Source organism: Rhyacophila brunnea, unplaced genomic scaffold, assembly GCF_057557595.1.
Source record: "Rhyacophila brunnea isolate RB1 unplaced genomic scaffold, BYU_Rbru_1.0 scaffold_15, whole genome shotgun sequence".
Taxonomy (NCBI): Eukaryota; Metazoa; Arthropoda; class Insecta; order Trichoptera; family Rhyacophilidae; genus Rhyacophila; species Rhyacophila brunnea.
Window position 1 is genome coordinate 28201607 of NW_028232806.1, and position 14538 is coordinate 28216144.

At 33.1% G+C, this 14538-nt stretch overlaps 1 protein-coding gene and 1 non-coding gene across 2 annotated transcripts; both read right to left on the reverse strand.

Moving 5' to 3' along the window:
* Positions 1–2318: 2318 nt before the first annotated feature.
* Gadd45 (Growth arrest and DNA damage-inducible 45) lies at positions 2319–6508 on the reverse strand. The gene is made up of 3 exons (XM_085942987.1): positions 6105–6508; positions 4901–5123; positions 2319–3712 (listed from the first exon to the last, which is right to left on the reverse strand). The coding sequence occupies exons 1-3, from the start codon at positions 6170–6172 to the stop codon at positions 3494–3496; spliced, it is 510 nt and encodes a 169-aa protein (XP_085799113.1). The 5' UTR covers positions 6173–6508; the 3' UTR covers positions 2319–3493.
* Positions 5193–5264, reverse strand: TRNAD-GUC (transfer RNA aspartic acid (anticodon GUC)). Its single transcript has one exon. It is a non-coding gene; the product is annotated as a tRNA-Asp (tRNA).
* Positions 6509–14538: the final 8030 nt, after the last annotated feature.

The following is a 14538-nucleotide window of genomic DNA, read 5'->3' on the forward strand; positions in this document are numbered from 1 at the left end:
TAGTTCAATCAAAACAAATAAGTATGACTGAAAAGTGCGTATAATATCTTTGTTGGATCTTCACAGCCTACCTCTCCTATTATGGCTTGGTCTAGGCAGGGCTTAATTAAATTTTAAAAACTAACCAATTCCATCTGAAATTTGTATTCTTACTTCAATGAAAATTGAAAACAGACTGACATAGTACCCAGTGTTGCCAACCGTACTATAATTGTTATAGTACAATACTTACTATTATTTTGATTCCGTTAAAAATGTAAAATACTATAATTTTACGCCAAATAGGTATGCCTAAATAGTAAATACTATAATTTTTAATGAGTCAAGACGAAAAATGTTCATGTACTATATTTTTAACAGGAATACTATAATTTTTACGCCTTTGTACTATAATCAGCATAGAAAAAGATGGCAACACTGTAGTACACTGACGTAGTGTGGTTTATTTATGGCGAATCTTCACAACCTACCTCCACTCTTCGCCACTAATTGGTATATTACACCAGTGCTCCGCAACCGGTGTGCCGCGAGACGATGCTTGGTGTGCCGCGGCGCATTGTGTCAAAAAATGCAAATACTTTTGTATATTATACAATACTTACTTAATGGCCAAATTTGCGTGCATGGGTGGTAATATATTTGAGCACCTGAATAAAATTAATAAAAAAAATGCAAGGTCAGAATGAAAATATATTGATATGCTTCACTACCATAGGAATATTAAATAAATTCACTACCATTGAAAATAAGCAATGAATTTTGGGTCCGGCTCAAAAACTTATAACTCAATGCCGGAAATTTTATAGAAGCACTATAATTATATTCGTGAGGAATTTTGTTGAATTGAGGAACGACTTGACGCTAAAAATGAATTTCATCGATGTTCCATTGGGTATTTTCTGGGTTTCGGTTAATAAAGAATATCCTCGGATTTTCGACAAGGCTATCGCAGTTCAGCTCCCGTTTTATACGACATACCTATGTGGGCAACTTTTTTAACTCAAGCTATAATTAAAAATGACAAGCAGTCATACTTGACGGGTGATAAGAACTTCGGGTTTTTCTTTCGTCAGAGCTCTAGTCTGGGGGGCAGGCTCAGGGGGGTCGTGGCAGATCAACCAAATAAGTGAGATAAACACAAATTACAATTTTTCTCTAATGTTTATAAAAAAGTCGCCTGCGGCGCTATATTACTACCCTGATAATATTATTTTTAAATATTCGATTGGGGACTGTATGTATTAATAAATACAAAAAATAGCTAAACATACAATAAATACCATTAATTTTACTTCAAACACCATTTGAAAAATACTACCTGCTTTAGAGTATCACGCTGTCTTCAACCTTAGCGATAGGTAGGGGGCCCGCTTCAGCATGTGGGGTACATATTTTGATGTATAAATTGTTTTACTTGTGGTATGCCGCGGAATACCTTTGGTGTGCCATGGGTGAGAAAAGGTTGCGGAGCACTGTATTACACCATACATTATCACCGACGGTACTTACATCATTAATAGCTGGATCTCCTTCCCAATATTGAACTATCGAACATTATTTACAATGTAATTTTCCAACATTAAATTCGGCAAAATGTTAAGTTTTGTTTTGAAGAATGTTTTCAATAGGTTAATTAGCACGTTATACATTCTCTTTTAATACGAATATTTAAAATTATTTAGTGCAACGTGTTCAAGGTCATTGGCGAAAGTCGTCCTGAACAAATTCAATTATTAATTTCCAATTAGTATTAATTATTACAACATTTTTGTCACCTTTGCATGCAATTATTCACGTACACTTAATATCTATGTAGGTAAGTGAAATAATTTTAAATAACATGTTTTACTTCATAAGAAAATTTAATGCTTGTTTTTATGTACTATTACATGTACCTAGTGACTTTCTCATTTTATAAATCGTCTCTGTTCTGGCAGAACACACTAACTGGAGAATACTAGTTTTGAGTAATTTGACTTTGAAGTTGTTAAAATATTAGAAACGGTCTATCACGTGAGTTTATTAAGTACTTAATCGTAAAAAGGATGACTTTAAAATAAAGACTGTTTATTTATTAAGAAGGTTTCCAGACGGTATAGTTTGAAATAAGGAACATTTTAGTAAGTATAACTTACTGAATATGTAATTTTTTTAAATCAGTGTCTTCTGCCAGAACAGTGACGAAATAAACATAGGCGATATGTAGATAATATTGTATTATGTGTAAGTAAATGTGTGTTTGGTTTATTTGTACCATTGTACCTGAAATTGCACCGAAAAACATTGGGTAAAATCGATAATAAAAATACAGATTTTTTGTTTATATAAAACGTAATTTATTGTTGTTTTAAAGACAGTTTTTCAAGGGGGCTGTATTAGCAGGTATCTACAGATCATTACATAATAATTCTTTTTGGTTTTCACAGAAAAGTTCTTTTTCACAAAGATTAATAAACATGTTAATTAATCACGAAAAATACCTTTATAATACAGTAGATAATTTAAACAATTTATTGCTTTTATAGTAAATTACCTAAATTTTAAAACAATCTTGTACAAATTAAACAATTCTGAAACCTTAAAATTAAAATACTTCATGTCTGGAATCATTTCTTTACTCCACACTACCTTAAGTATTTCTAAAATACAATTTAATAATCCTCTCCATGATCAATCAATTTTCTCCATAACAACATTCTCACAATTCCAAAAACTAGTTAAATTCATAACTTGTCATTTCTCACTTTTCATTAGATATTAGTCTATACAATAAATGATACATTCTTCTGATTTTTTTACTTCCACATGAATGTTCTATACAAATTTATTCTTCACATTATTGTTATTATTGAGTATAGAGAGATAATAACTGTCAAAATATGTTAAAATCCTCAAGAAAAACTAATTTGAAATGGAAGAAATATTATATAAAAAAACAATCCAATTTTCAAAAATGCAAAGAACTTTTTCTTTCCTATGCAACAGGAATAATATCATTTACAAAAAATACTGAACAATCCTTCAGTATACAATACACAAGATTCTTTAGCGTTAAAACACTTTCGTCACCAAGTCAATATTATTACAATTTAGAGAAAAACTATTTAATCTGGCATCTACTTATTGTTCACCAAAAGATTTCTCTAAAATATAAACATTTTTGAGCAGTATTACAGGTGGACTTGGCCTAGGTAAACTCATCACCTGATGACCCCTCCTGAACACATTTTTTTCTGGATACCTATATCATTTTTTTTTTGTTTTGTTCTCACAAAACAAATTCTGTTCGGGTAAAACGGTCCCAAATCGGCGCAGTGGTTATTCCAATGATAATTGAAACAACCATCGCCTCAGAATACAATAATTAATGATATGTTTCATCTCCACACATCTTAGCTTAGCATTAGAGCCGGTTAAGACTATCATATTAGTTTGATACAATATTTCAATATATGAGAAAATTCAAATTCCACTAATTTATTGGAGTATCGATTCATGGTTCAGGAAGTCTGATGATTGGAGATGGAAGCACTCCCCAGGATTGTTCGCAGTAGTCCACGAGCAGTTTGTCGGGTGGCGATAGGTGATCGGCGTTTGCGTTTGGAGATTGGTCAGAAAATGGATCCGAATAAGGTTGGTGAACCAGAATGCAGCTCCAGTCCCGGCTGTTGTAACTTGGGATCATCTTATGTAATTTTTCAGCAGAATCAACCTGAGGACAAAAGAAAACAAAATTATTAGCGATTGAATAAACTTGAAAACAATAAAATGAACATTGGTTTACAGACTTTGGTCCTGATTTGTGGCACCACATCTCATAGTGATTTATAAGAAAAAGACGAGATAAAATCGAGGGCTTAGTGTCAAACAACACTATCTACAAAAGTGCAACTTTACAGGAGAGCCAAAAATCGTTATTTTAGATTCTTGTTACTCAACAAGGGATATGTTTATTTAAAACCTAATGTTAATATTTTATAATTTATTGTGTATTGTACATTTATCTTGCTTATGATGTTAAAATTTATAGGGATAGTTTTAAAAAATATGAAAACAAGGGTTACTTATGTAGTTAGCGTTAAACTTTACTGACGATTTAATAAGAAATTAAAAAAAAATTACATAACGTTGTTTGACTATCATGTAGCCGTAAATGTAAAATAACGTTATCTCAAAAAAAAAACACTTTTTTGTAGATAACGTTGTCTGACTTTAAGTTAAGCACTCGAAATGGTCTAATTTAATTGTTTTCTTTAATAATCCATTAGGTATCCTTGAGATTTTCTAAGCGGAAAGTTTCAATGATATACAACTACTTATATCAATAGATCATGATACTGGGCAACTACGCAATAAATTGAAAGATATGTCCCTACTTTCGGCGTAATTATTGCAAAAAAAAGACTGATAAGAAAACAGCATCAAAACTAAATGGCAATGATATGAACATGGCTGTATCATTAGATATAACCTCAAAATATTTGATAAGGAAAAATCAAATAAAATAAACACTGTTATCAGAGGATTTATTTGCTATCAATTTGGGAAATCTTTTTGTGTTCCCCGTTTATCTGCTATTATTCAACAAAATTCGGCTTAATCTGATAGTATATGCCAAGGATAAATTATAACCGGATCAGAGATAATTAATTGGTCTCAAAGATTATAAATACATTGAATGCGCAGTGGATTATATAATTTTTTTGTATATGATTCAATTTGAATTAATATTATGGCTATAACAACCCCTGTCATAGACTAGAGTTAATGATTATAATAGGTATGTTGAAGACAACCTTCTCCACCTAGTTTGAACTCTTAATAGAAGTTGGCTTTGAAGTATTCATTATACACATTGTGGGAGTAAAAATGTAATGTAATTAAATGATATCCAGCATACCTTGACAATGTAGATGTCGTTCTCCAAGCAGAAAGCCTCAAGCAAGACTTCTTGCATATGGTGGGCAGGGTCGGCTGGCCGAGGGGGTGCCAGAAGGCAGAACAAGGCTGGATCGCAAGCCCCCGCAGATAGTCTTTGAATGGCTGGCAACATGCCCACGGTAAGACGTTTCTCCAGCTGCGCCCTCCGCAGTACGGCCCTGACGGTCGAACCAACTCCGGCACTGTAAATAAAACAAAATAAACAATTGTTAATAATCGGTTTCATAGAAAGAAAAAAAGTACAAAAAATTCTCCCCGGCGGGGAATCGAACCCCGGTCTCCCGCGTGACAGGCGGGGATACTTACCACTATACTACCGAGGACATGCTGGCGCCTGATAAAATTACTCTATACAAATAGAACGGCGCTTTACAAAGATGTCTTTTCGACACAATTTAAATCATTGTGCAATATTAATTTCATAATATTTTTGTTTGGCTACCAATTTATATGAAAAATAAAAATATATTATCTGTTATGAAAAAGGAAATTCCAGTTTTAAGTAGGTACCTATGAAACTATTACAAGGTAAATCAACACGGAAATGTGAGTTGTAATAATTATTGAGCTTTATTAATTAACCATGTAAACATAATGATTAAATTATTATTTTCTTGAGGTTAAAGAACAGTTCGCACGGATCGTATTTATTTTATTACACTATAAAATCATAACATTATGAACTTGAAAGTTATAAGTTATAATTATAAGCAACTGCAGTTTTTTTAATTAGCAATAAAGCAATATTATGTAAATTACACATTATGGGATTCTTAATGTAATTATTATCGTTTGCGTAAAAGGAATGTAGCTACAATCAATAATCATAAAAATTCCACCATACAGCAGAATGGTGATAATACCTACTAGGTATTAAGACTTGGATAGAACTGTCTGGGAAATCCTACTTTCTTTTAACCCCAATATTTCGACGCGATGGTCTTACCCATGTCATGACTTATTTCCCAACAACAATATGGCTACAGATAATTGGAGAGACATTGATTTCATTTAAGGGGTCAATGGCATAATAAGTAATTAGAACCATAATTGCCAGTGGATTTCTAAAACAACAATATTATAGACTGGCCTCTATATCGAACTATTTCATAATACTGAAGTTTCATTGCAAATTTTCATAGAAATTAGGAAAAACAACTAACCATTTGCCAAGAGCTGTGCTGAATGTCTCCCTCGTGTTCATCATGGTAATTTGGTCTTCTAAACACATTTTGCAGTCTTCTTCGAACACTCTTTCACAGAAGTAAAACAATTTGCTATCTTTAGCAGGGATTTTCACAATTTTATCCACACTTAAACACTTATACAGTTTCAAATTGCTATTTATTGTGCAATTTTGATATCCAACGTATTGTTCACAGTAACTTTTGAAACACAGTTCACAGTAATCCTGGTTTGATATTCACAAATGATCACTTGGCAATTTAATAATTTTCAAATCTTGACAAATACTAGGTAGGCGAAACAAATCAAAATATTGTCAAAATCGAATACAATTTTCAATATTCAACAAACGACTACAACCTGGCTTAGACGATTTCTGAATGATTATCAGGCGGCGCGTTACGGTTTATATAGACTCGTCCGCGCGCATGCGCACTAACTTCACACCAACTTCACACAGATATAATGGCCATTCCAAGAAGATGATATCTATTGTAACATCACTATAACTCACTCTCACATCGCGTCTAAACTTTTAAAGTCCTTTTCTAGGAATGGTTAGTCCTTCCAAGATATTTTTGAACTGAACCTACTGAGAAGCTTCGAAGGAATGAATAAAATACAAAACGGTAAGATTTTAGTAAGTATAATAATATTTGACATTTTAGGTTAAATATAAATATCAAAAATATTACATTGTAACGTCCCGCCATAATGATTAGTCCAAACCAAGATGTATCGGTTCGATGAAAATTTGACATTGTATAGAAATGGTTTGAAAGTTGTATCAACATTTATTTTTGTAATAAAACATTGAAGAGCTTCTGATACAAAATTAATAACCTTCGTTTCATAACATAATAAACGGTTTGTCTAGACCTGGACTAATAGTTGATTGTGGAATAAAAATTCACTGTGGTATAAAATGATAATAATATGACCCTGCTTTAATGTGGAATGAGCATTCAGTATTGTCCTTCGATATTCCACTTCCTCTATACCTCCAATGCTGTTACAACCCATATTATGACGGCCTCCTTAATTTTTCTCCTCCATCCGTCTCGGTCTCCAGCCAATCCTCCACGCCATGTTACTCCAACCCACCCCTTCACTCCGACAATCTGGTGAGGACGGGGTCTTACAAAAAAATAAAAAAATATATACAGAACCTCTCAAAAGCTGTTCGAATACTTTCCAACCAACTTGGAAAGGCTAAGAAGTAGATGAAATGGCAGTTATAATATCACATCTTGTCCAATACCACTCTTAAAAAATGTTGCAAAAAATGTACCTGAGCGTTATTATTACATACATATACAGAGAAAGTAATAAGAATAAATACAATAGATCAAAATACGTAGGCACACTCATGTGGTCTTATAAAATTAACTACATCGCCGACATCTGTGATTTAGTGACAGTGTGAAGAAGAAGTGAGGTGTTTATAATAAGAACCTAGTTAGGTTAATTAATTATTTTATGTATTTATTTAAAAATATAAAACATTGTGGATATAACAAATCTAAATTCAAGACGTACACAACATGAGATTGACATTATAACAAATATTACAATATAGAATATAATAATAATAATAACAGAAAAACAAATTAAATCAAAACATACTTAAGTTTTAACACCGAAAAATAAAATTTTGAAAACAAAAAACATACAATTTTACACAGAAAAATAAAGTTTCAAAAACAAAATGCTAAGTACATCACTAAAAATGTCTATGTCTTTAGGGAGCGCATTTACTAATCTTGCACTCCTCGCTAATGGTGCCTGATAGGCTTGACACGAGGAAACGGTTCTAATCCAGAATAAATCATGGCTGTGACCACGTACCACTGCGGCTTTTTCGCTGGGAAAATATTTATGAGGTTTTTTTTAATGCGTGTTTATTCAATATAAGGGTCGAATGGTACTCCACTTCTCGTAAAAAATGTAACATCCAATATACTACACAAAAATGATAATTTAAGTCCATTTCGATATTTAAAATTATTAATTATTAGTATCAGTAATATAATTTAGCATTATTGGTTTTTGTGATTGTATTTCAAATTATAATATCTTAGTGATGTGATACTAGCGCAGCAAATCGCATGGTGGGGTACAATGCAGAGGGAATTTCCGAGAACGCAAGAAATCGTACGATTTTGTCGTAAGCGCCTTCTGTGAATCACCAGAGTCGTCTGACCGAATTCTACGAGGGTGTGCGAGTGTGTGTAAACGCGAGTAATGTGGAATTCTCACCTATACTCTCAAGATTACATTACGGGAAAGTATGTGAAGGGCAAGGGTCACCTCATCTAAAAACCTTACAAAAACAAAAACAAAAACAACGGTTTTTCTGTTCCTATTTTGAAAATAAAAAAATACCGGTTTATAGAGGAAAATAATATTATCCTCTCGGAAATTCATCGTAATATTTTAAAGACAAATATTTTCGGGTTTTAGTATAACGTAATATTGTGTATTATCTTAATTGTAAATAGTTATGCAGATATTTATTATTTTACGTCTCTCAATGTTATATGACGTACCCCCCAATTTTATTTTAATTTCGTATTTGTTGTTTAATTTGTAATCGAGCTTTATGAGTTCGTATATCCAGCGGGTTTTAGGGAGTCCACGTGGTCATTTAGTGCTCATAGTACCACTGTATGACGGAATTTGTCCATCGGTTGTCCAACAAATTGGCATTAATTATTAATCTGTTTAGTGGCCTCTATCACAGCTGTTGTCCATTGGCTTCTTTCATGGTCATTCCGCGTTATTTTAAACATGCACCTTTTCATGCCACGTCGCGTTATTTGTTATTTTTTTGATTTATTATGTAATAATAATTTTATCGTGTAAAAGTTTTATCACAATATTATGTAATTCCTTCGTCGGATTTCGTCAAAGGGGGTTGAGATTATCAAAATAGCCCTAATAAGGGTTCCAATAAAATCAAAGAAGATATAAGTAATTGATCCAATCTAAAATCTAATCAATTAGGTACCTACATAAGAACAAAAAAATCGATTTAATATAAATCATATATAATTATTTTTAAAAATCTAGAGGTAAATAGTTTAACAAAGACTATTATGCAACTACTTGATATTGAAAGCCTCCTCTTTCCACTGCGCAGGTTTCCTGGATATTGCAAATAGTGTAATATCATTCTTCACTCCTCTTTACTCCCCATCATCTAGTTTGTATTGTGAAACAGGCTTTTTATAGATTTAATTCAAATACATATTATTTTCCTTTCTGCCATAAACACTGTTTAGGTGGCGTATTTACACACCACGGAGCAGCGCCAAATCGCTCATCAGTCTTTGAGCATCTTCCCAGATTACAGAAGCTCCACCGTACTCGACTGGGATACAGTCATAACTCGAAAGTGACATTTTGGGATACCTGCGCTGCATGTCGGATGAAATTTGTTGCATGCGACACCAGCTGTTTTTTTCAAACTAAAATATCGCATTCCAGCAGTGTGCGGAGGTCCATTCAGTTACTTGCATTTTGTGAATATCAACAAAATCATATCGACACATTCGACGTGTTGCAGTTGGACAAGTTTAGATGTGAAACTCGGCCATGCCATTCACAAATCAGTCTAGTCTAGACTTTAAATCAGCGTTCGTGAGATAAATACATTTAAATATGTTGTTATTTTAATATTTAAGTAGCTTCATTGACTTTTATCTTCTTAAAAAGAATAACGAAAATGTATTATTGATGTATTAATTGGTATCTCGAGTCTATAACATATTCATTACATTAACATTTTACATATCAGGCAAACAAGGCAATAGCTCTGCAGGAATTCATAGTTGTCTATTTTAATCAGAGTGACTAACTCGAAAATAGTTTGACAAAAATAGCAACAAAACATTGCGCAACTGTGGTATTGACTGCGGTTTATACGTAAACACGTATAAAAAATGAATTGGTCACAACTATGCCAATCTTCATGATTCATGAATGATTGTTTTGGTTCCGGTTCTTAATAAAAAAATGACGTAAAATGTATTTAAAATACCGATGATTATTTGTGTATTAATTTAGATTAGACAACTAGCCTACCGATATATTAATTCTTATAAGAACATGAATTTAATTTTACCTGAAAGTATTATGATAAATATATACTAGCCTTATATTATCTGTAATTTAAAAAAATAGTTAAATGACAATCTTATATTAATTTGTCAATTGTTATAGTCCAAACCCAATTGATTAGTCAATATGTACTGATTTTGAATTGACATATGAGTTGCCTAGAGTCATAACTCAAATATTCCAAAAACCGAGTTTTTACATAGGTAATCGCAAAAAAACTACCAGAGCACTCTTTTTTGTAATTCGAAGAGCAGTATTGAACCCCCTGAAATATTAATGAATGAGTGAGTCGATTTACATTTTTTTGTAAATATATATTTAATACTACTAAGGTTTGGACATATTTAGTCATCCAGTTGTATCCAAGAGGTTCAAAACGTCCTTAAAGTAGACCTAGAGGCCGCTGGATCAATGGAATGATACAATTCTACAGAAGTACGCGGCAACGCAACGTACAGGACTGAGAGGAATGGAATCAGATTGGAGAGGCCTTCATCCAGCAGTGGATAGATTCAGGCTGACGACGGTGATAATGATGATGAAGGGTGCAGATACACAGCACACTATGAGAAATAGATTTCTCTGTTTGGTTGATATGAATTACTTAAGAATAATTTGCTATAATAATAATAAAGTATGTGAAATAACTGGTATACAACTAAAATGTCATTTATTTTAGTTAATATTTATTCCGAATTACATTTAAGTATAGCAATATTTTTAAACAAATTTATAAAAAGTAATTATCTATCTCAGTTGTAATTTGAACAACTACTATTCTAAACACACTTTTAAATTTAAAAAGTGCTTTCAGCATATTACATTAATTTGAAATCAATGCTTACAACATTTTGTGGCAACCCTAATCGAAGGGCAAAGCCGCTGAAATGAAAGCTGTCGTGGAATGTAGAAAAAACTCTTTCCCTACCTGTAAAAACCTGTAGTAATATTATAGAATGGCTACCATGTAGTTACTTAATAATAATAATAAACTGACATGTTTTATCTTGTCGTGGTCGTATATTACAACGGTTTTTATTGGTTGCCTAGCGACAATGCTGATCTCTTCATGTTTTGTTTGTATAAAAAATAAATGTAACAATGGATAGGAAATTCCCACTGGCTGTTTACAAAATATATCTGTACAAACATGAAGATGAAAGATTATTATTATTTTCCTGGAATATTTTGAATTAATATTACGTTTCTTGGGCATGTACGAATTTGTTATTATTTTTTTCGAATTGTTTTGTTTTGTTTACTGAGATGGGATTCTCCGCGAATATTTTAATTCCTCTCGGAAATTTTAATTTTTTCTGACATGCGACATAATAAACAAAAACAATTTTATTACATAAACGGAAAAAAAGTATTTTTTTCGTAAGCATTGAACTTTGACGTAGGTACCCACTATCGGGCACACTTCTATTCATTGCTGCCAAGCATTGAGCGTTATCATTATTTTTTATGGACGAGAGATGAAGGTCACACCAAGCGACAGTGACGTCCCTAGACAAAATGCCGCCCCTAGGCAGCGTCAAAATGCCGCCCCATTTTTTTTATCATCCTTTCATTTCTCCAATATCTAAGAAATGTGTTGTATGAAGCATGGCCCCCGCATCCTGAAGCGGGCCCCCAGGCAAGGATCTTTGGCAGCCCCCCTACCTATCGCTTAGGATAAAGGCAGTGTGACGCTCTACAGTAATGTTTTCCAAATGGTGTACGCGTTAAAACTGATGCGTATATTTAGTGTATTTTTTTTGTATATTTTAATACACCCATTTGAATTATGGAGTTTTTGAGTATCGCTACACAATTATAAATTGTATTGTACAACCACATAATTTTAAATATTAATATTATTGAAGAAAATAGCGCCGCAGGCGAATTTTTTGCTATAAGAGCAAATTTGTGATATGTGTTTATTTCACTTATCGAGCCCGGGACCCAGGCTAGAGCCCTGTCAGCCCCCCCTTGTGGGGGGCATGGTATGGATGGATACATTACTAACAAAATATATACCTACCACTAAGCTGAATCATAAAACATTAAATTTAGATATTAATAAATAAATAAGCGAATAAATATAATATTAGTTAAACACTTACCCAAATCACCAGAGTCTGAGATGCCATTTGGTTGATATGTCTGACACATTTGAGTCGCTTAGAATCATAACTCACATATTCCAAAAATCAAGTTTTGAGATAATCGCTAAAAACCAACAGAGCACTATTTTTTGCAATAAGAAGAACAGTATTGAACTCCCTTGAATATTAATGAGTGAGAGAGTCGAATAACTTTTTTTTTAAAATATATATAAGTACCTAATACTCATAACGTTGCAGACATACAGCATACTATGAGAAATAGAGCTCCCCGATTGGTTAGGAAGGCGTCAGTGACAAAACTCCATTCTTTGAAATATGCGAGATATTACACCAACAATGAACTTTGTCAACGATTTTCACATGGTTTAAATTGACTTTTAATACTCAACTATTTTTCGGTATATAGATTAATTCATTTAGAATCACTTGGCATATTTAACTAAAAAACGACAAAATTGCAATATGTGAGTTATGACTCCAAGTTTGGTCTGTACCATTTAGTAATACCTACGCAGACGCACGCATTACACCATTTTTTCTATGCTATTATTGTACCCTACAATATGTAAACACAATAATTTTCCTCATTATTTATTTAATATAAACCTATTTTTAATCATAAATACACTATTAATTAATAGTCTCAACACTCAACCGTTGATGATTGAAATAAAATACCCAAATCCACACTATTATCAGCACAAAATATGTTTACAAAAAAATGACTTAAAAGAAGGTATTGTTATTCACAGCACGATAAATACGATATAATCTAGGTAGGTACCTACTAGTGTACATTTTTAATACAATTAGCTGGTACTTAATGTAAATAGTATTATATGCACGAATACTAATTGATTATGACAAATGTCAATGGATTAATAATAATTATGAATATCTATTTTGCAATAGGTACATCCGGCAACTTTTAAATCTCGGGAATGACTGGCAAAAATATTTGGATAAATTAAAAAATACGGAAGTATGTACCTATCTATAAATCTCTACCATAATTTTCCTTGTTTCGTCACCAACGTTGAAATCTATATAGGTAATATTATTTTGTTTCAATACCTATCTACGTCGCTTGTTCGGCGCCACCCATGGCGCGACGGCTTTTGCGCGTATACCTACATAATATCACTGTTATGAAAGGAACTCTTTAATCTGAGTAAATGACATTATATTATTATATCATGACTGATTTATTATGGATTTTTGGTGTTTTACATTTATCATTCATAATGCGTCTACGTGCCAAGAGTAGTAAAAATATTTTTATAGGCATTTTGTATACGAAACCGAGCAGTCAAAAATAAAACAAAAATTCCTCGCGAAGCGTGGTGACATCATACTAAAATATGTACTCTAGTAAGCACTGGATAAAAAAAAACATCCGGAAAAAAACATCTCCAACGCTCTGGTTATAATATAACTAATTTAGGTAGCTATTTCTATATAATACCAAATAATTCTCCTCGATTTGCCGCCCTTCGAGTATCTGCCGCCCCCAAGCGACGCTCAATCTGCCTACCCCCACGGGACGTCACTGCCAAGCGAAAAGTATTATATTATTCTACAAAATTCATCAATGTTGTTAACTTCACTATCAAATTATTTAAGTATTATTATTATTTAGGTAATTTACAAAAAAAAGAAGATACATCATACAGGTATGCTATTAAATTAATATTATAATAGGTAGGTAGTAGGGATCGCAATACCGAATGCAAATACCAATACCGGTATTTCGGTATCTCCTATTCATCATCATCAGCCGGGGTGAATCCACTGCTGGATGAAGGCCTCCAACTCTCTTGGTCCTGTGTCGTTCGCTGCCACGTATTTCCGCCGAACTTTATCAGTTCGTCAATCCAGCGGCTGTGGCCGTTTCGTGCCCCTTGGGTACCATTGGATGACGGCATTTGTCCAGCGGCCGTCCTTTCGGCGAGCAATGTGCCCCGCCCATCTCCATTTCAGCTGTTTGGAAACGTCTATTGCATCGCGTACTCCTGTTTGCTTCCTAACCCATTCGTTTCACCCTACACACCCTACGCTTAAGAACACCCTACGCTTAAGAAATAATTGTAGGTCAGCCTTGAAGATATTATGTAGACGTCCGAAAGCACTCCATCCCAGCTTTGTTCTGCGAGCAATTTCATCGTGCATGCATCCGTCT